The sequence below is a fragment of the Ascidia mentula genome, chromosome 5, assembly GCF_947561715.1.
Source record: "Ascidia mentula chromosome 5, kaAscMent1.1, whole genome shotgun sequence".
Lineage (NCBI taxonomy): Eukaryota > Metazoa > Chordata > Ascidiacea > Phlebobranchia > Ascidiidae > Ascidia > Ascidia mentula.
Window position 1 is genome coordinate 16983165 of NC_138570.1, and position 21090 is coordinate 17004254.

General features: G+C 37.8%; 2 protein-coding genes across 6 annotated transcripts; one reads left to right on the top strand and one right to left on the bottom strand.

Annotated features, from left to right (window-relative positions):
* Positions 1–583: 583 nt before the first annotated feature.
* LOC145901784 (protein NLRC5-like) lies at positions 584–6227 on the bottom strand. Of its 5 annotated transcripts, none has more exons than XM_082989574.1 (10): positions 6083–6227; positions 5735–5833; positions 5467–5505; positions 3707–5017; positions 3547–3639; positions 2251–2454; positions 1763–1834; positions 1160–1392; positions 807–973; positions 584–725 (listed from the first exon to the last, which is right to left on the bottom strand). In XM_082989574.1, the coding sequence occupies exons 1-9, from the start codon at positions 6141–6143 to the stop codon at positions 881–883; spliced, it is 2205 nt and encodes a 734-aa protein (XP_082845700.1). In that variant the 5' UTR covers positions 6144–6227; the 3' UTR covers positions 584–725; positions 807–880. The 5 variants fall into 5 exon arrangements, with proteins under 5 accessions (XP_082845700.1, XP_082845699.1, XP_082845702.1 ...); XM_082989573.1 differs by having other exon boundaries at positions 3547–3642; XM_082989576.1 differs by lacking the exon at positions 2251–2454.
* A 6882-nt stretch (positions 6228–13109) lies between these two features.
* Positions 13110–15785, top strand: LOC145903082 (uncharacterized). Its single transcript, XM_082991165.1, has 6 exons — positions 13110–13116; positions 13966–14153; positions 14292–14429; positions 15096–15245; positions 15434–15491; positions 15639–15785. Exons 1-6 carry the CDS (start codon positions 13110–13112, stop codon positions 15659–15661), a joined length of 564 nt encoding a protein of 187 aa, XP_082847291.1. The 3' UTR covers positions 15662–15785.
* The last annotated feature ends 5305 nt before the right edge of the window (positions 15786–21090 follow it).

A 21090-nucleotide genomic window follows, 5' to 3' on the forward strand; every position in this document is an offset into this window, starting at 1 on the left:
GAGATTCTCAGCAAAAAAACGACTAACGTATTTTGCTCTTATTTTCCAAATAAAATGGCAATTCTGTTTTCCGCAATAATCGCCCTTATTTTTTAATGCTTCAGTTTAGAACCTTGCATGTTTCCGTATCTGATCGTGCACAATATAGAAATGCACGGCAACACATCAGTAACTTGCAACGCAATTGGAAACCCGAGAAATGAAGCAGTCAGACATCATGTAAAATAGCGCAGATTTCCAGACCCACAATTTCCGACCAAATGTCTTTGCACAAATGACAAATTAATATCACCTACAGCTCGTTGTTCAAATTCTAAACAATTTTAAAATGAATATTTATAAATTATTAAACCTCTGAATCATATAGGTGTAAATTTTCTATATTTAAACTGCAAAAAAACATTGCGCACATAAAATTTTATCAGAAATCTGCTACAAAATTATATCTCATTCCTTAATTCGGTTATTATTTCTATTTTTGTTATAATACCTCTAGTGACACTGTTAAAGTTTATGTGTTGCTAAGTGACGCTTGGGAAAAAATGTCAGAGTTTTTGTTTTTTGTTAAAAATCATTTATTTCTGAAATCACGAAAACAAAACACAAATAATTCGGGAACAGGAAATAGTTTTCGTGTTGAGATTCTGCTTCAATCCGGATCACTGGAATCAAGATCGGATGAGGGGAGGGAACGGTTGACCTTCAACCAAACCCCAAACTTCCGGCTAAAAAAAGTCACAAAAAGTTTTAATTTTATGAAAATTCACAAATAAATGTTTTTATACAAATATAAATTAAATCCTCACAGGGTTTTCCATATTAGCTCGTTCTTCCTCCACCATCTTAACCGAATCCGGATCCATTTTGCACCCAAGCAGACTCAACCCCCCCCAACCTTCGGTAAAATCTCACAAATTTTTTTCGCGTCGTCTTTTCCGCGAAACTTGTTTCCACCCAGGTTGAGATTTCTCAACTATTTAAAATAAAAACATCGTTTGTTGGAAATATTTCGACACTATTTCGAACCAGGGAGAAGCAACATTTTATCCCAAAACTAAAACGATTCCGTGTTTTTTCTTTAAATAAATAAGTTTTGCAAAAAATGTCAGGGATTTAAAACAGAATGTTGGTTACAAAATAAATAAAAACACAAACAAACCTTTTGTTCCATTCTTTTTATTGCTTCACAAATAATCGTTAAATCTTCGGAGTTCAGGTCGCAATCCCACAGCACCAGCACCAAATCATTTCTTGTAACTTTTGGTAAAAATTCCTCCAAAACCTGAACGATTGAGTGAAGTCGGGTTTCGGGAAAATACAACACCCGAGGACAAAACCTGGCGATTTCTTCTTGGTGGCATTTTTGGATTTCCTTCAAATCCAGAAATAAATCTGAAACAAAACAGAAGCAAGTTTATGAAAAAAGCAGATGTCTGGTTTCCAGTTTTAATAAAATCACTTAAAATAAAACTTACTTTATTCTTGCACAGAATTCCCCACGTTTAAGTCGGATTTAATCAACACAAGAACCAACAAATCAATCCAATATAAAACGTTTAAATTATCAGAAAATATAAAAATTACACGACAGAAATAAACGCGTCTTTCCTCCACAACATTTAATCACAACTAAAAAAAACTGCATTGAGTGTTCGGTTCAAACAATGACTGTGTGACGTAACAAACCCACCCATTGTTACGCAAATAAATGTTGTGTTTACAAACACGCATTAAACTGTTGGCATTCATATCATTTACTCACTCAGTAGATCGTATTTCTCGGGTTGAGATTGGAGATATCTTGAAAGCGCATCCAATAATTTCGCACGTTTGTCTGGAAAACAAGAAACAACAACATTTGCAATGAAACTGTTGACAAGTATTTGGTTGGACGGATTGTTTCTACTCGTATGTTTTGCGCAAACACATTTATTATCTGTAGGAGCTAAAGGTTATTTAATGCAGTAAAGCAGAGGACATCAATAAATGAATCAAGTATACGCATGTTACATGTCCAACGCAGTAGTATCAGTAACGAGTGCCTTGGCAAAGACAATACCATGTTATAGTTTACTGGGGATGGGCATAAGTGCCCAACCTGTATTTATAGTTGGTGGTTAAATAATCATTGTCATGGCCGAAGGCTGTTTATTAAATGCAAACAAAATGTGTGACGCTGTTACAAGATTACAATGACTGAAAAAAGCGTTATCACGAAAACCAGTTTGATCAGCATTCATGGAAGCTTACGGTGCTGTTGCTGGTTGGGTTCCTCTCGCTTCTTCGGCTTCTTCGGTCGTGTCTGTCGCTTCGACGTCGTCGCGATTCCGGCATTCTGCTTCTGTGACGTAGACTTGCGGGGCAGCGGCTTCTGTGACGACGTCGCCCGTCGCGTAACGAGGACCTCGTGCGCCCTCGAGCGGTAGCCAACGCGACTGCGTCGATTCTTCTCTCCTAAGAGAAAAATAATAAAAAAACACGAAACAATGAAATAACCCAAAAACAAACGACATTTATATAAGTCTTTCGCGTGTGTGTAAGGCAAAGACAATACCATGTTATAGTTTACTGGGGATGGGCATAAGTGCCCAACCTGTATTTATAGTTGCGTGTTTGTAAGGGGTGTACCACACAAAATCCTAGCCGACAAGATGGGAGGACAGGTTGAAAATGTACCGGTACTAGTCCGCGGCCCTATAGTTGGGACTCCTGAGGTAAAACAAAAAATCTCTGCATGTCTAACCGTAGTGCAGTAAAATTGAACACATACACCATTGGTACAGCTATGCTTGGTCACTTAACATTCAAATTTGTGGATGCAATGTTTTAACATGGCTAAGAACCTGAAAACTTTAAATTACCTAAAACTTTAAAACATGACATGTGTTTCAAATGCACACCTGTGGCTACAAATAAAAATTTTAACACAATTTGACCCAGGATACAGGAGCTATGTTGACAAAGTTTTCATTTTGGGGCAAAAGCAGGAGCTTCAAATTTTCAAATCAATGCATGTCACTAAATATGTGTAACTTTTTTTTGCAAATATACTGTTCTTCCCTGTTTAATTTCTGTAACATGTGAACATTCACTTAATGTGATTGATAAATCACTGTTTTCAAAAAATGTTCACAAATGTTACACAAATAGAAAGCTTGTAATATATGTGCAAAAAAAAGCCATAATATTGCAAAGCTGCAGACAGGGTGTGTACACGCACTGTTTCGACCTGTAAGGTCTCATCAGTGCAGCTGTTGTGTGGCACTATGCTAGCTTTCACACTAGCAGGCACACTAGTCTCCACTTTGTGGTACCTTTCGGTCAACGTCGATCTGCAGGGTACCCTATACTAGGTACCGAACAACAGAGACGACGAACCACTGTGGAGCGCACTATGGCCAAACGGAACTGCTTGGTAACCGATAGTGCAAAAGGCATATATATTACATTGGTGTTTTATGCCTTTTGCACTATCGGTTACCAAGCAGTTCAAATAGTAAACCAGGTAATATGTGTTGCAGTTGCAGGTTTACATAGCAAAGATACCTTTTTCCAGGATCATGGAATCTGTCTCAGAGCAAGCAAGATCACCGTCACATCCAGACTCCAAATTTCCTTCAGCAGGATAACTTCCTGATACTACTTGCAAAAACAACAATTAGGAAAATTAGAAAGATATTGTAAAAATAATTAATGCAATGCTTACGACGTTTCTGTCCAAGCAAAAGGCCACATACAAATCGCCGCACCATGGCCCAGTGTGAAACTTTCACTACCTCATCGACGATTAGGTTGAATTCTTCAACAGGCATAAAAAAGGAAATGTAAAAGGCGCAAATAAATTCTTGTAACATTTGATGTGAAAAGAAAAAGAAAGTTTGGGAACCATCAAAAACTTTACGATGTGAGAACCAAGAGTGTTTTACAAGCTTAATTATCACATCCTGAACATTAATATGCTCTAGGCCCACTGCAGAAAGGTCTACATGGCTAAACACAACAGTGCGGCGAGTCATTCCATTGTAGGCCATTTTGCCAAGGGCTTTTATAACAAAGTTTATGCTCTTGCCCTTTGCATATTCGGATACATTGAATTGTTGCAATACTGCATCAAATAGGTTGGTAACTGTGTTAAAACTGTCTGGGCCACCAAACAAACAGGCATACAAGACAAATTGTAAAAGCAATGGATTGTGACAAAAACTAAGCATTTGTGGAGATTCAGTTTCAAGTTTTTCAAACAGTTCACTTGCTTTTTCTTCAGCATAGAAATAAAACAGCTTTTTCATGTCTTCTGTAGCAAGGTCGTGGACATAAATGGTAGATTTTGGACGGAGTCCCACAGGAATGGCAAGCAGGGAATGAGGACGTGATGTAAAGATTAATGTTGCTTTACTGAAGAGGGTTTTGCCGCACAGACTAGCAACAAGCTGTTGAACTGTAAACAGAGTTTTGTAATCTGTATTAATTTGCTTTACATTTTCCAGTGACCATGTTGCCTGATCCAGTCCATCAAATACTAAAATGCACTTTTCTTGGTTTTGCTTCATCCATGTGAATGCAGCATCAAGGACAGTTTGCTTGGTATCAGGAAACTGCCTGTCCAGTAGGAGCTCTTGAAGTGTAAGTTTGTCATCACCATAGTCTATATTCATGAAGGTTAGGTGTAACATCAAATACCCCTTTTTGATGTGTTTCAGCAGTTTCTTGGATAACGATGTTTTTCCTGACCCCGGCGGTCCCGCAAATGCGATAAACTGGGGACCTTTATGAATTTTAGTAAGCAATCCCTCAAATGTTGTGGGTTCGCCTTTAACTTGATTTACACTGTCCCTCATTGTTGATGGCACAAATTCCTCTGCTTTCTTGGGATCAATACCCTTGTAAAAGTCAAGTTTTTCCAGTTTTGGATTAACATCTGGGATTCCATCTTCTCTCAAACCAGGAAGAGACATGATAGTCTTTAGTACATTATGTCGACTTTTAATGATTTCGATGGCTTCTTGCTGCACTTTTTCTGAAATCAAAAAACACAAGTCATCAGAAATTTCTCCCAAAACTATTTCAATTCAGGTTCATCATTATTCATAGTTACGCTATTGCAGTGTATTGTTCTGTTTACCTTACATTTCTGCATTTGATTGAATGAAGGTGCACAGTTTTAACGAACAAAGAAACTAAATTGGGAAAAAAATTGTTTAAAGCCCCACTTTGATTTTCCTTGTGACCCATCGCTTCGATAGGCTGAGATATTACGGTAGATGGTGATTCACTGTGTTAAAATTACCGTTCCATCACCAATACCTCTAAAGTAGGGGTTGGCATCCCTTTAAATCAAAGTTTACAAATTATGTCAAAATTCGAATGACATAGTGTGCAAACATATAGGCTATGTGCACCATAATATTTTGACATTTCAATAATATGATTGTGTTCTTGTTGCAGAAATAGATCACAATATTTTACCTTCATTTTGTTCATCATCTTCTTTTGTGCTTGGTGTACCTAAATTTTCAGTAAATTGAATAATGTTAGCATAAAATCAGCTCAAATTAAACTTTGCCCATGAACCGATATAACTTCATATTATATATATCAATTGGCACTTGAATAAATTTTCTGGTTAATCTACATAAGTAAAAAACTAACATAACTAGAAAGCTCAAGACCCTGTTTAAAAAAGAATATTTTCAAATTGTCTTACCCTGCAGTAATTTGCAATACCCTTGGTTACCTTGACTGTAGTAGTTTTTGGTTATGTTGACATCACCTTGAACTCCAACAACGCTGTTGGGCATGCTTGCCCCCTGTGCTGATACTTGCTGCGATGGACCTCGAAAAATTAAAACTTTGTTACCTAGCCTAATAATGTTCATCAGCATACAGGGTGAAGTACAGGAAATTTCATATTTCAATGGTTTCTGATCATAGCAATGATGTGAAAGAAATACTTTCAAAGTTTGGAAAACAGCTCTTTTTATTGCTGCCAGCATTCTGAATTTAAGTGTGTTACATGGTTGTAATAAATCAACCAAACAACGTTAAATGTGTTTTTTAGATATGGAATCAAAACCCATCCTACCTGGTATCTGTGGCTTAATTTGAGAATCATTCTGACATTTTGTGTCAGACGTTCTTTTCATCTTGCTATCTCTGTTGATACTTGCTGGTTTTAAGCTTCTCTCGGAAAGACAATCACAATTTAACCAAAAGTACGAAACAATTCAGCTGTCAACAAAATCACATTATTGTAAAAGTTTAGTTAAACAATGTCTATATAAATCCTAATGCTGTACAGATTAGGTCAACAAGGTCATGGACACACTTTTGCCAAACAAATTAACATGTTAGGATCTTTACATAGGGTATATGTCACAGATTAGGTTAATGTGTCTTAAGTAAGAAAGATGCTGCAGCAAAATGACTATTCATCGTTGTATGTTGTGTTCTCCCCAAAATAGTACAGTAATGTCCAAATTAAATTATTTTTTGCAAGACATCAAAAACACTACTTTTAGTTGAAGCATTTTTGTAATTTAATGGCAACTGTTAAAAGTTTTTAATTGCTTGGTTAGAATAAAACTAGGAGTTAATACGATGGACACACACCAAGCCTTACACTACCACCTCTGACAAACAAACCGATACATTTGCAAGTAAATTCACTATCATAATTTGTGAAATATTGGTTAGTGATCAGCAAGTAACTGACAACTACTGTTTAGTCTTATGGGTCAAGATGAACATAAACCTTTGACCTTCTTTGTGACGCCTTAATCTGAATTGATGCTGTTGTGTTGCGCAGACAACCCATCATTCCGCTGTGCGATTTGCTGGAATTTTAAGTGACTCACTGTATGAAAATTATCGTCACATGAGTTAATAACCTCTGAGCTAGGGGTAGGCAACTCATTAAACGCAGCGTGCCAGTTTACAAATTACGTCAAAATTTTAAAGACCCATGTGCAAACATATGTGCGCCCACCAAACTTTGACTGATAAAGTCAGCAACAGCAATCGCCTCATTTTATGCAATTTCTATTGGGTAAATACAATACAAAACGATCCAACATCTTATCCCATGCCTGACTTGTTCGCATGTCTGGGTTTGCCAACTATTGCTATGGTTAAGGTTCTATCGGTTGTCATGTCATTATCGTTGTGAAATATCCGCTTCGTATTGTTTATGCTTACTCGTGAAAAATCACACTAATTTCATTATTTCGGGGCCTGGTATTTTCTATGGTCGTGTGGAAAACACTGGGCGTTGGTCGGTTTGCAGTAGATCTGAGGGCATGGTGAACTCTACTGTATCTCAAATTTTTCACGGAAATGAACGAATGATGTAGGAAAATTATATTTAGTGAAGAAAATTGCATTTGTTAAATGATATTTATTTGAGCGTTGTGCACTGGTAGCCTGTAGGCCATACCTAGGTTTGCATTTTAATATCGGCAAGTACAAAAACAGGTGAGCATTTCAAGCAACTAGCATGATTAAACGACTAACGTTATTGTTTTTTAGACAAAGTAAAAAAGGTAAAAATGACTATGTCGTTTTTTATGCGGACGTCAAAAGAAAACAAGATCATAAATTCCCTGTCAAGGTACTCGGGAAATCATATGTAAACTGTATGTGGTCCTTTAGCCGAATACGTTGGACGCTCTTGCTTTAACTGCACGCTACGTTATTCTCTTTTTTGCGTTAATAGCATCACACAAGAGAAAAACATTTCATGTGTTGTGATCACTGGACCCAAGGCTTTTTTCCTGTCAGAAAGCAATTTGTTTTTCTTAAATCAGATGTTGGACACCCAGGACCTAGTAGCCAAAAATTAGAATTTTTTCTGACCTGTACACTTTTACCAGATTAAAAGAAAATTTGAAAATGTTCACTGATATTCTGCACAAAAAATACCCTTCTGGAATTACTTTTTTTGCAACAAGTATTTGTTCACAGTTTACCAAAGTTAAAGTACACTTTTTACCATCTGGGCTAGTTTGCGATCTTAATTATCGTTGCGCAGACGACTGATGACGCTAACTATAGGTGGCGCTAATGAGCAAATATAAAAAAATTCCACCAAACAACAAAAGAAATTAAGTATTGTAACAATGCTGGTTGAATTTTTAAATGCTGATTGCTGATATTATTCCAAATTAATGAAATTGTTTTCAGAAAGGATTTTCTAATAGCTTTAATTATACTTTGTCGACTGCGCACTAAGTTTGCTGAACTTCAGGCTCATAACATTTTTCCTATATTGAGACTGGCGTCATGATACGACTTAGCTTTGTTGTACAACATAAAAAACGATGTTTACCCCTGGTTTTTGTTAAGATTGGTGTTGAGCCGACTACATACACTTTAAACTCTATTGATTGGTATTGATCTTCATATCAGAATATAATGTAGGCCTACACTACTTTCCAGATGACTAATTTTCAGTACAGTCATGTTTGTTTCCGCAATGACCTGTCTACACACATTCGCTTGTTAGACATATTTTCTCGTATATTGCCCGACTTTTTCACATAAAAGCGAAGCTGAATTCGCTGGAACTTTTGACGTCACAGCTGACAAACAAACCTTATGTACACGAGGACAGATTACTTTTTGATTCATTCATCGTTATTAAGTGTGGCGAAAATGATACAAGGCACTAATGCTTTAATGTTGTTTTTATTGTTTATTTAAAGGCACTAATGTTTTTCTTTTTGCTTTCTTTGATTATCTGTGTTGTTTATTTAAAGCAGTCTTTATTACGTTTGCGCACAACATATCGCACAATTCTTTTGTTTTATTTGGATTTATTTCCGAATCCTGTAACGCTCCATTGGTTTACGTGCAAGTCGTTGATTGGTTGATTGGCTGGTGCAAGAAGTGCCTCGTGAATGACCCATAAGGTGTGCGTCGCGCTATACAGTGGTTTTCATTGTGGCGAAGTGAGTATTTTGTTGACGCCCATTTAGTGAAACCAGTGTGAGGTATTTTGGCCTAAATGTTCGTTATTGCAGGTTCCGGGCCATTTTTGAATTAGGGAGACAGGGTTAGGGTAATGATCTTATTTGAGTCTCTAGGGTTGTATTTGGTAAGGGGTCGCCGCTTAAATTCCACGAGGCTCAATTCCCGCCCTGTCGAAATAATTCCGTAATAACTTGGCGAGGAGCCAGGACCTTGTCACCACACCCACTGGTTTCGCTAGCAAGACTCAAGTGTAGTGCCTTTTTTTAGGGAAAGGAGTTGTGCGTGGAAACTGATTCCGGGGAAAAGATCGTACTTAAAGTAGTTTTCCCTCTAAGTTTAAGACAAGAGGTTATTGTTGCACTACAAGAAGACGCACTCGGAGGTGGGCATCTAGGAATCGTGAAGACCCTCTCGAAAGTCGCCGAAAGTTACCATTGGTACAGGTGGCGTGAAGCAGTAGAACAGTTTTGTCGGGGTTGTATCGAGTGCCAATATTATTAAAAAAACGCACAACGGCCACAGGCAGCATTTGTCCGCTCGACGGTAAATAGCCCGATACAGCGTGTTAAGGTTGATGTGGTTGGGCTTCTACCACTCACGCGATCAGGATATCAGTCTGGGCATTCCCACCCCACACGCTTTTGACAGGGCCACCACTACCACTTCTTGTGTAGATTTGCTTGGGGAAAACGTCGAAAAAGGGAACGAGATGTCATACGAAGCCGAAATCCATCGTTTACGCGATTTTTTGGAACAACGATGGAAATGATGTGAAAAGTCTCCGACTCCAGCACTAGCGGATGACAAGTTAATACGATCGGCGACAACACGGGACACCACATTCAGTCGGTGATTGCATTCTTATCACGAAACCAGCAGTCCTGGTGGGAAAATGCAAAAGCTACAGCGACCTTATCGCGTTGTCAAAGTGGCCTCGACCCCGTCAACTATATCATCGAGGAAGCGGCTGGTAAAAAGCAAATGGTTCACTTCCATCGAATGAATCCCACAACCGATACCTTTCCCGAAGCCGAAAGTGTGCAAACGAATCAGAAAGATGAAGTCGAGAGCGTCGGCCTACCAGCATGTGGCCAGCACGTTTATGTTCCAAAAAGTAAAAACTTGCAAACCGTGCCAGCGGCCTGCTGATTGGACGACACGTTAGATATTGACCGACCCAGTTGGCCTGTGCGGGAACGCAGGCAAACCGAGATTTGTCCAGCGACAGAAACATAGCCCTAGCGGAAACAGTTTTGGGGTTGTGAGAATGTGACGAAAATGCCAAACGGCACTAATGCTAGGTTTTTGAAGAATCGGAATCTCCATTCACAAATATTTCATGTGGATGTTATGTCACAGCTTTAATTCTTTTTAACAACTGAGCTACTAGTAAAACTTAATCACTCACCCTACTTTAACCTTCCAAACACATACAAATAACAAACCAAACATGACGCATGAAGTTAGTCGAATTACTATCCATAAATAAATAGAAACACTTTTGTTTAATCTCACACTTAACCCTGAAGTGCAGCTAACCTCTGTTGGTTGAAACGATTCTTGTATTAAAACAACAGCACTGTATGGTCCAAATACAGCCGGCAGTCATAGGCACGCGAACTTTCCAAGGCGCAACGAATAATATGACTTTCAAATCCGACGAACAATTTTCATGTTTACAGACGTTGTTTTTTGAGCGTTTGTTAGAGCAATAGTTTTGTTATCTCAAACATGCAGCAGCTGTTTTCTTTATTTCGAAAGACCTTTTGCTGGCAACCTCGCGCCGCTTTTATCTCCAATTTTTAGGATGTTGAGACATTGTCTAGAAAACGATTTCACGGCCATTGAACGCAAAAAGCTGAGTATATGCGCGCAGTTATGACTGACTTCAGATGGAATGCAGCTATTCAACATTGGGAACCGTGTAAACAATATGAACCGACTCCGATTGACCATCACGATACAACGAACTACTCGACTTAGGAAGTAAACGACCTGCGCAACGCAAACAACGTTGTACGCCCAAGTTGAATGATAACAACCTATAGGGATTGGAAAGGCTGGTCGTCCTTTTGCGTAATTGAGAAAATAGTGGGATAACGTGCGATGGACTTGATCTGCTCGGTCGCCAAGAAGCTGTACTATCTGCTATCGATAACTGGGGCCGTAGCTCATGTTTCGCGACCATGATAGCTAAGCACGTTCAGATCTGTAATAGCGGACACCAAATGGCGAATATTAGAACACCAACCATCACACGCTACTCCGCAACTCGAAAAGTGCAGCAAGGAAGTAAAAGCAAATCTTACACAGATCACGAGTGTCATTGCCCGAGCTATAGAAACACAAACTAGATTATCTCCATATTATACCGGAAATCAAAATGATTTCACCACTTCCTGGCCTCGTATTTTCTAGGGCCGTGTGGAAAACATGTGGCTTCCTAAGCGTTGTTCGGTTTACAGTAGTTCTAAGTGCATGATGAGCTCTGCTGTGAATTATATGTTTTGCGGGAATAAACGAATGCAGGAAAATATACGTTTATTCTGAAAACAAATCCTTAAATGCGTTCATTAATGGTTTACTTTCACACATTGGGTACTGGTAGCTTGTAAGCCCCATATAGGTTTGCGTCGTAACATCAGCATGTCACACTAACTTGTGTTCCGTAATGTTAGCATCTAATTTTTACATATAATGTACGTGACAAAACAGGTGAGTATTTCTAGCAAGTAGCATAAATAAGCGACCAACACTACTCCTTTTGAACAAAGTCAAAAAAGGTAAAACATGACTATGTCCGTTATGCTAACGTTTTAAGAAAACAAAATCACAAATTAATTGTTAAGTGTTTCGTGAAATCATATGCAAACTGTATGTGTTCCTTCTGCCGAAAAGGTTGAACTAGCTTGCTTTAACTGCACGCCACGCTATTCTCTTCGTTACGTTAATAGCATCACACAAGAGAAAAACTTTACGTGTGATGTGATCAGTGAAGTGTGACGTTTTTGGCGCACTGATACTTTCGTACTTCCTACAGTTTAACGAAAAGAATGTGATCGCTCTTTTGCCCCAAATAAACGGATTTGATCTGTTATTGGGGCAGTATATCCTTTTTGTTGTGTCGATTCATGCTTTGTAAATACAAAAATTCAACATCGTGTTATAGTTTACGTTAGCGATAACAATATTGTCATCAGTATTAAACCGCATTTTGAATCTAACTTACATTACGTTGACATACGTGCCCTTTTGAAGTAGGCAATACCAAACATGCACATAAAAGCTATCTGTTGCTTTTTAATAATCAAACTTATATTTTTAACTACAACTGCCGACATTTGACAACAAAACTAAGAAGTGCATCAACTGTTTGATTAGTTTTTCCATTAGCGACAACAGCTGAGTTTCGTGAAATATCACGAGCATCAATCCCACACATCAGCAACCCGATTTGACAAACAATTTTGTTTCTGCTTCTGGACAACCAAAGCCTAAAGTTTCTGCTTAATCTTACGCTAAACATTTTCAGCTACATTTCCAAGAATATTTGTTATAAATCTATGGCTAACTATAGCAAAGGAACCAATAAACAAGTTGCTTCACAGCAAACTTGAAAGATAGCACAAATTCAGTTCCTCATTTTACTGAATCAATTGCGACGAGTTGAAAGGTCAGGGTTCCGCTCTACCGAAGATTTTTTTTAGCGAATAACGTAAAGTGTTTTTTTAGCGAGTAACGTAAACGACTTACAATAACCTTGCGTCGTAACAAGTATATTATCAGCACAGCAAGCAGCAACGCACCTCGATCACGCATAGGAAAAACTTTGGAAGGAGAAGTGCTGGAAGCATACAAACGCAGTCAAGCGTGAGACTTTTTTCACACAACAAAGGAGAAAGCAAGTTATGTATTAATTTAAAGGAAAGCACATAAGGAAAGACAGACTTGTTTCTATATGAGATAATTTTAATAAAACTTTTTTACAAATCGCACTCATAGATGTCACATGAAAAATAATTATTAGTGAAAATGATTTATTCTTACGTACGGGGAAACACCAAACGGTGTTCGTGGATTAAGATTTTAACTTGATTGAAGTTATGGGAAGCAAAGATTAAAAATGGAATACATATAAGGACATGCTTCGTAAGTATTTTTGAAACTTTTTCTTGTGTTTTGACGTATATAAAATATTTGTGGTTTTTGGCAAAAAAAATTGGTGACATTGGATAAAATGCACGACCCAGGCTTTTTTCCCGGTGTTTCTAAAATGCACAATGTCGCTAATGTCGCTAATGCCGCTAATGTCGCCAATGCCCGCTTATGCCCCCTTGTGTGGCTAATGCCGCTAATGCCCGCTAATGCCCGCTTATGTAGCTAATGTAGCTGATGCCGCTAATGTCACATTGGCTCCTTCAGCTATATTAGCGGGCATTAGCTTACATAAGCGGGCATTAGCTACATAAGCTGGCATTAGCTACATAAGCGGGCATTAGCGGCATTAGCGACATTAGCGGCATTAGCTACATAAGCGGGCATTAGCTACATAAGCGGGCATTAGCGGCATTAGCTACATTAGCTACATAAGCGGGCATTAGCGGCATTAGCGACATTAGCGGCATTAGCTACATAAGCGGGCATTAGCTACATAAGCGGGCATTAGCTACATAAAGCGGGCATTAGCGACATTAGCGGCATTAGCTACATAAGCGGGCATTAGCGCCATTGTGCATTTTAGAAACACCCCTTTTTTCCTGTCATAGAGGAATCTGTTTTTCTTAAATCAGGCGTTAGACACCCAGGACCTAGTAGTCATCAATTAGAATTTCTCCTGACCCATACACTTTTACCAGATAGAAAGAAAATTTGAAATTGTTTACTAATATTCCTCAAAAAAAATACTAAATTCTCACTACAAAAGTCATGCATAAAATTATTTAATCTGTTTTCACCAGTTAAAATGTTTTTATAAAATAGTTATGTGTTTATTTGTAGTGCGACAGTTGGTACATCATCAGGATAATCCAAACAGACATTTGTGGACTCCTCATTATGCTCAGGCAGCATTCGATCATGCCGGTGATGCATTTGTTAATGTGGGATTTTTTGGAACAGATGAAATGTCAAAGGAAGTTTTCTTTCTTGTGTATTTGGAGTACATGAAACAGACAAGAGATCTAACAGTAAGTCAAAAAGGTAAAGCAGGGTACTTTGTGACAAATGACACAAAAAAAACAAGGTGACTAGTGATGTTGTTGAACATCAAATATTCATGTGAAAAAAAAGTTCATGAGGGCTTTATTGTTTTTTGTGTTTAACAGGCACCAACCAATGCAATCTTCCAGCGATACAAGCAGCACTGTTATGCAAAAAACTTTCCCATCCAACAACTTGATAGAATAACTGGTCTCTGTTTGCAGGAAACCCCATTTTGTCGTCCAATAGAGGATGATCAGCTTGTAAGTAGAAGTAGTAAACCTTGAATTTGCATTTAGAAGTATAAGTTTTTTGACTTTGTTAATTTTTGTTGCATTGATTTGCAAAAATAAATGATGTATTTACAGAAGATGCATATTTTAAAGATTTTTTTATGTTTTTTTTTTATACAACTTATTACATTTATTTTAATGTCTTGAAAAAATATGTTGAAACTAGATCTTGGTTCACAAAAACATTATAATATCAAATTATCTTCATAATTTCACACTTCCATTTATATTACTGATTTTGTGGTCAGATAATATGTAAATTGTGTCCACAATTCCTGAATAAAACTTTTAAGTCAATCTTTCAAACAGCTCTTTCAAAGATGTTTTATTATTAGCCGAAAATTATATTTTGCCCTGATAAGGGCATCATCAGTTTCTGCAAAGAGTAAAAACAAAAGTAACGTAAAATAACCAAGTACAAGCGAAGGTCTGTTCATTGCTTTTGTGTCCAAAATGTCCACATTTATGTTTTTAATTTTCCAGTAAATATTTTATGCCTTGAAGTCAGTTATATTGATTTTGTATTATTCTGGACTTCTTACTCACAACTAGTAAATAGGCCTAACTGTTTATGTGCACGATAACAAGTTTAAACATAAAGAATGTAAATAACCATCTATTTTATTTTTCAACCAGCTTTGTTGTTTTTCAATGCTATCTCTGGAGTTGAATCAAAGAACATTTAGTTTAAACAAATGTATTTTGCAATGTGCTGGTGCCATGGCCTCCACTATTGTTATCAATGTACTAGAGGAGATTACAGAATCGGATTTGTCCCACTTGAAGGTTTGAAAAAGTTTGTATGTTTAAAACATTCCACAGAATAAAAATTACAATTGGATTAATATATTGGTATATGACTTAATATTTATCCTTTAGTATTGAACTCATAATCTATATCATCTATATATCAAATCTATAATTTATCATAACCACTTGTGCATATTTTTTGTATCTGTTCTGTTTATTCTCAGGTGTTTGTGGATTATGCAAAGAAAAATTCGATGGTATGGATTCACTTCTATATTGCAGGTATAATTAACTTGAATATTTAAAACACATTGTATGTTATGTGATATGTACGATACATTCAATGGTATTTGAAACAAAATTATTTGTAATTCACAAGTTTTCTGGTTGCATTGTAATAAATCACTTATAAATGTTTCTTTTTGCAAGGAATTGGTTTTTGTCATCCATGAATACAAAGGCCCCAAATATGGACAAAATAATGACTATCTCAAAACAGTTTTCACAAAATATTCCACCTCAGAATATTCCTTTGATCCACTTTCTGTAGCATTTGATAGCTGTATGTGCTACACTCTGCCTTCAGTCAAAGATGTTACACACTCAAAAGGTTGGTTCTGCGGCGTATATTTATATGTAAAAATAAGCCATAATATTGGAAAGCTGCAGACAGGGTGTGTACACGCACTGTTTCGACCTGTAAGGTGAGATCCGTTTGGCCATGGTGTTTTTTTTCACATATATTGCATTGGTGTTTTTGCCTATAGCACTATCGGTTACCAAGCAGATCCGTTTGGCCATAGTGCGCTCCACAGTGGTTCGTCGTCTCTATTGTTCGGTACTCAGTATCGGGTACCAAACAGATCGACGTTCACCGAAAGGTACCACAAAGTGGAAATTAGTGTGCCCGCTAGTGTAAAAGCTAGCACAGTGCCACTGTCAACAGCTACACTGATGAGACCTTACTGGTCAAAACAGTGTGTGTACACACCCTGTCTGCAGCTTTCCAATATTTCTATGTTCTGATCCAAAATAAAATTTTCATTATGCATGTATTTGCATTGTACACGTCCTGTTCTAAATGTTGTTCCACTATTTTTGTGCATTAACTTGCACTGAAATTTAATAAAAAGATTCAAAATATGTAAAACTATAGTTATAAATGGTATCATTTGCTTACAAATTGCATATTTGTAATTTGTGGTTTTGAAGATCTTCCTGTTGACTACATGAAGGTGGTCTGCCAGTTTGGTTACAAACACGTTTGTCCCGAGAACAGAAGAAAAAGCTTCGCACACTGGACAATGTCAGAAAGAAATGGAAAACAAACTTTTAGACGGATCGAGAGATACATGAAATCCATGAACGACGGAAACTATGATCTGGGAAGGCTTTATTTGGAGGTTGGTTTTCAATTGTTGTGTGGTAGTATGTGATCCTCTGTATTAATTGTACATTTCTTGATGCATATATTCTTTGGTTTAGTTTTTGCAATTTTTAATACATTTACTGCATGATTAGTTAATGTTTCTGTCTTAATCACGCAACTTACCTCTTTTCACTTCTGTTTGGATCCTGTTTTGATTTTTCTCCATTTCGGACATTATAAAGATTCCACCTCATAACTGATCCTATTCCAACTTTTGGTCGCTTAAGTACATTTACAACTGGTTTTGACGCAGGACACAGCCCGACATGAGTATTTACGTGCCATTGAGCTTCAAATTGAAGACTACATCAAAAGCATAACAGAAGTGTGTGTGTAAAGTTATTCTTTTACCTGTATTTAAGACATTTCATAATGGTCATTGTAAGATTGGCTTCAAAATGTTTGCCTAAAATGTGAAAAGAAATGTTGGAAAACTTGCAGTATTTTCTCTTTTACTGTGCATTATTGTATGTGGTCTTACATCATAACTAATGCTGCAGGGTATCAGGACCATGTCAGTTGACACATCATATGAAAACATTACCTCAAATGCTCAGGATTTTATCTTTAAAAAGTACGAAGATTTTATAAAAATACAAGACTTCAGACACCTGGGTTGGCATCAAAGTGGTATCAGTGCATTGGGAACATAAACAAACAGTTACAAGATAATGTTTGAGGATGACTTTAAAAGAAAGCTGGTAAGTAACCAGAAGCGAGTCGAAGCACTTTCAAAAGCCAAAGGAAACTTGGACACCCTTTTAGAGCGACAAACAAAAAGTGCTATTATTCGGAGTAGGGTACGTTGGGCAGAAGAAGGAGAAAAAAACACAAAATACTTCCTGAACTTAAAAAAACAACATGTCGCAAAAAAAACCATCTCTAGATTATTAATCAACGGGACTATATCCACTGACCATAAATTAATACTTAATAACCTAGCTGGTTTTTATACCCACCTGTATGAGAAACCTCCATGTTCGACTCCAAACACCCTGCTGACAAGTAACCTAGAAAAGCTTGCACTGCCAAAAATCACTTGCGAACAAGCGGAAAAACTGAATGAGGACACAACGGAAGCGGAATTTTTAAATGTGATTAAAACCATGCAAAAAAACAAATCGCCAGGCTTGGATGGCTTCACGGTTGAATTTTACAAGATATTTTGGGATGATATCAAACTGGTCTACCTAAATGCATGGAAGTTTACGGTTGAAACCGGTAAAATGTCCGCAAGCCAACCTGAAGGACTTATCACCCTAATTCCCAAACCAGGAAAAGACCTTTTACAGGCCCAAAATTATCGCCCGATAACCCTGCTAAACGTTGACTATGAGATCGCCGCGAAAGTGATTAACACAAGAATACGCGGTGTTATCGACGGTATCGTATCCAACGACCAAAACGGCTTTCTTCCACACCGATATATAGGAACAAATATCCGGTTGCTGTTCGACATGATTGACAGTACGGACCATTACCGCGTTCCTGGGGCAGTACTGTCTTTAGATATTTATAAAGCCTTTGAAACTTTAGGGTGGGAATTTATCTACGCAACTCTCTCTGCGTTCGGGTTCGGAGTCAGATTTGTCAATCTCATTAAATGCTTGTACCAAAATGCCTCTGCGAGAGTCACCAATAGCAACTTTCTCTCAGAATCTTTTGACATAGAACGTGGCGTCAGACAGGGACACCCACTCTCCCCAACGTTATTCGTGCTCTGCATCGAATGCCTAGCAACTGCGCTTAGACAGGGTGATTTTGAAGGCATACGAACGACAAAGAATACAAAACATCCTTATTTGCGGATGATACACTCGTTTTTACTAAAGGTTCTGATGCGGATTTCACCAAAATCTTTCAAATTTTAGAGGAGTTCGGCGAAATGACAGGTTGCAAAGTAAATATGGAAAAGTCCTGTGCCTTTTTCATAGGTCCTAATCGCTCAATCCATCACAAACCATTTCAAAAGGATGGTCTTCAATGGCCCTCGGAATCTATTAAGTACCTTGGGGTTATAATACCACTCACAAAATACAAAGATGAGGAACTTATCGAACTAAACTTTTCTCCGGCACTAAAAAAGCGAACATAGTAATGAACCTTTGGGCGACCAGAGGATTAACCCTTCTCGGCAAAATAACAATAGCTAAGAGTCTCATTATACCTCTATTGACATACAAACTGTGCGTCCTACCAGTGATCATCCCAAAAAAGTGCATTTGTAAAATCGACCGAGCCTTATTTAAATTTATATGGGGCTCATCTTGGGAACGAATTAAAAGAGTCACCCTGTGTAAAAGTTTGGATAACGGCGGGGCGGGCATGATACATATTGAGAACTATATGTTGGCTCTAAAATTTAAAGCGCTCAGGGAATTATTTTGCGAGGAAACAAAAAATATAACGGGTCTTCAAACTCCATTCTTACACCCAAACAGATTGGAGGCACTCTTAAACGCGACGGTCGGCCCATCAAGTACAATTTTGAGGAGCCTCATCCCATTGAGAACCCTCCGTTGTATCATAAACATTGCGAATTCAATCCTGAGCAAAAACCCCGACCACGCATGCAACAGACCTCTCTGGCTCAACAAAGCATTAAAAAAACGCAGTAAACCTAATGGCGAGAAATCAGCACAAGAAGTCAAGTTACATGGGTATATGCTTCACGTCAAGCAGCGTACGACCACTTTCTTTTGTAATAATTCGGTTCGGTATTTCTCACTGGCGATGTTTAATTCAATGGATCTTATTGTTTGCAACATATTTACAAATTCTGTTGTTGTTGTTGGTTGCCTCTTAGCGTATTTGCATCTATAAATTACAAATCGTGCACAAAGAAGAGCGCAGTTTAAAAAGCATTTAAAAATATTATTATTTTGATGTATTCCGAACAGTAAATGCAAAGGAGAAAAATAAAAGGGGACACGAAGTTTAGCACTGAGCCAACCGCATACATTTTCCCAGTAATGTGCTGCATTAGGGCAATTTGCAAATAGATGTGAAAACAGTTTCCGCGGCATTTTCGCAAAAGACACATGAACCTGTTTCTGTAAACTTCATATCCTTTAACTTTTTGTTGGTCACAATGGCCATGAGATTTAGATTAATTTGAAAGCTTATTAGTTTAGTTTCCACTGTAGCTTGAGGTATATTTTTATATATTTGCCTCCAAGATACTCCAAAGTTGACCAAGGACTCCCATACAGCTTGTGCTTTGTGTTGAATCGTATTGCTATTTTGAAGCCAAAAATACAAAGCCTTTCTGCTCTCGCAATGTCTCAAGCAATACAAACAACAATACAATAACAAACGCGTACGGGGAAAAACAGTGACATCTGGTGGTTATTTGGTGGTTAATGTACAGTCCCCAGGTGGGCGCTAATGTGGGGCGTTTTTCGGTTATTTTGGTCATGCCGTGAAAGGTCTCATACAGTAGGTTTATTGGTGCCATATTATTTTTGCTATATGTATATGTATGCCATATATGCTATACAGTCGGTTTCAGTGAGGATAAATAAAAAAAAACGATAACATCGCGTGGAAAAATTTTGATGATGTGTCATCCGGGAGTGGGCGCTATTATGGGGTGTCGGTATTTCTCTGGTTGTTGAAGGCGTTGAAAACGTCGGTCTGGACCACCTCGAAAAAGGGGTTGTCCCTATTTCGCTGGATAGTTAGTTTTAAGCGTAAAGAGGTTTTGCGGGATGTTACCAAGTGCCAGGGTATGTCATTGATGAGACGTGTGTCGTGTTTAATTCTGTTTCTTTTTTTTCCAAATAGTGTGTGTTAGTGAGGTGTTTAATAGTGCTTCTAATGTTTATGACAAGCACTGAGAGGGTCGTTAGAAGAAAGAATAGCCAACTTACTCACCTTGGATTTGTGGAGCGAACACTTGTATTCCAGACTTGATCAAGACGATACAAAAGTTCCAATATTCCAGTAATCCAATGTACACAATAGCCCCATTTTAAAAAAAATCGTACACGAATGTGCGAAACTCCCCGTGTCGGACCGCAGTTCCCTAGTTTTCGAATTAATGGCGACGAGTTGAAATGTCGGGGTTCCGCTTCACTGAACAGCATTTTATTGCTGTACTGATTTTTTTAGCGAGTGACCTGATGTGCAACGACTTACAATTTCCTTAGATTGTCGCTTGCGTCGTAACAAGTATATTACCAACACAGCAACGCACGACACCTCGATTAAGCACAAGGAAAAACAGTGGAAGGAGAAGCAAACGCAGTCAAGCGTGAGTTTTTTCTACACAGAAGTGTTGGCAAAAATGTGTTTGAAAAAAGGCTGTCAAGTTGTCATTTTTAAGTATTGTGATAGTTACCAATGCCGTGAAATACAAATTTACTATACTTTTAATGTACAACAAAAATTCCCTGACTTTTTGAAACACACGGCCTGGCCGCGAAAAAATCGTTTGGCCGTAAGGCAGAT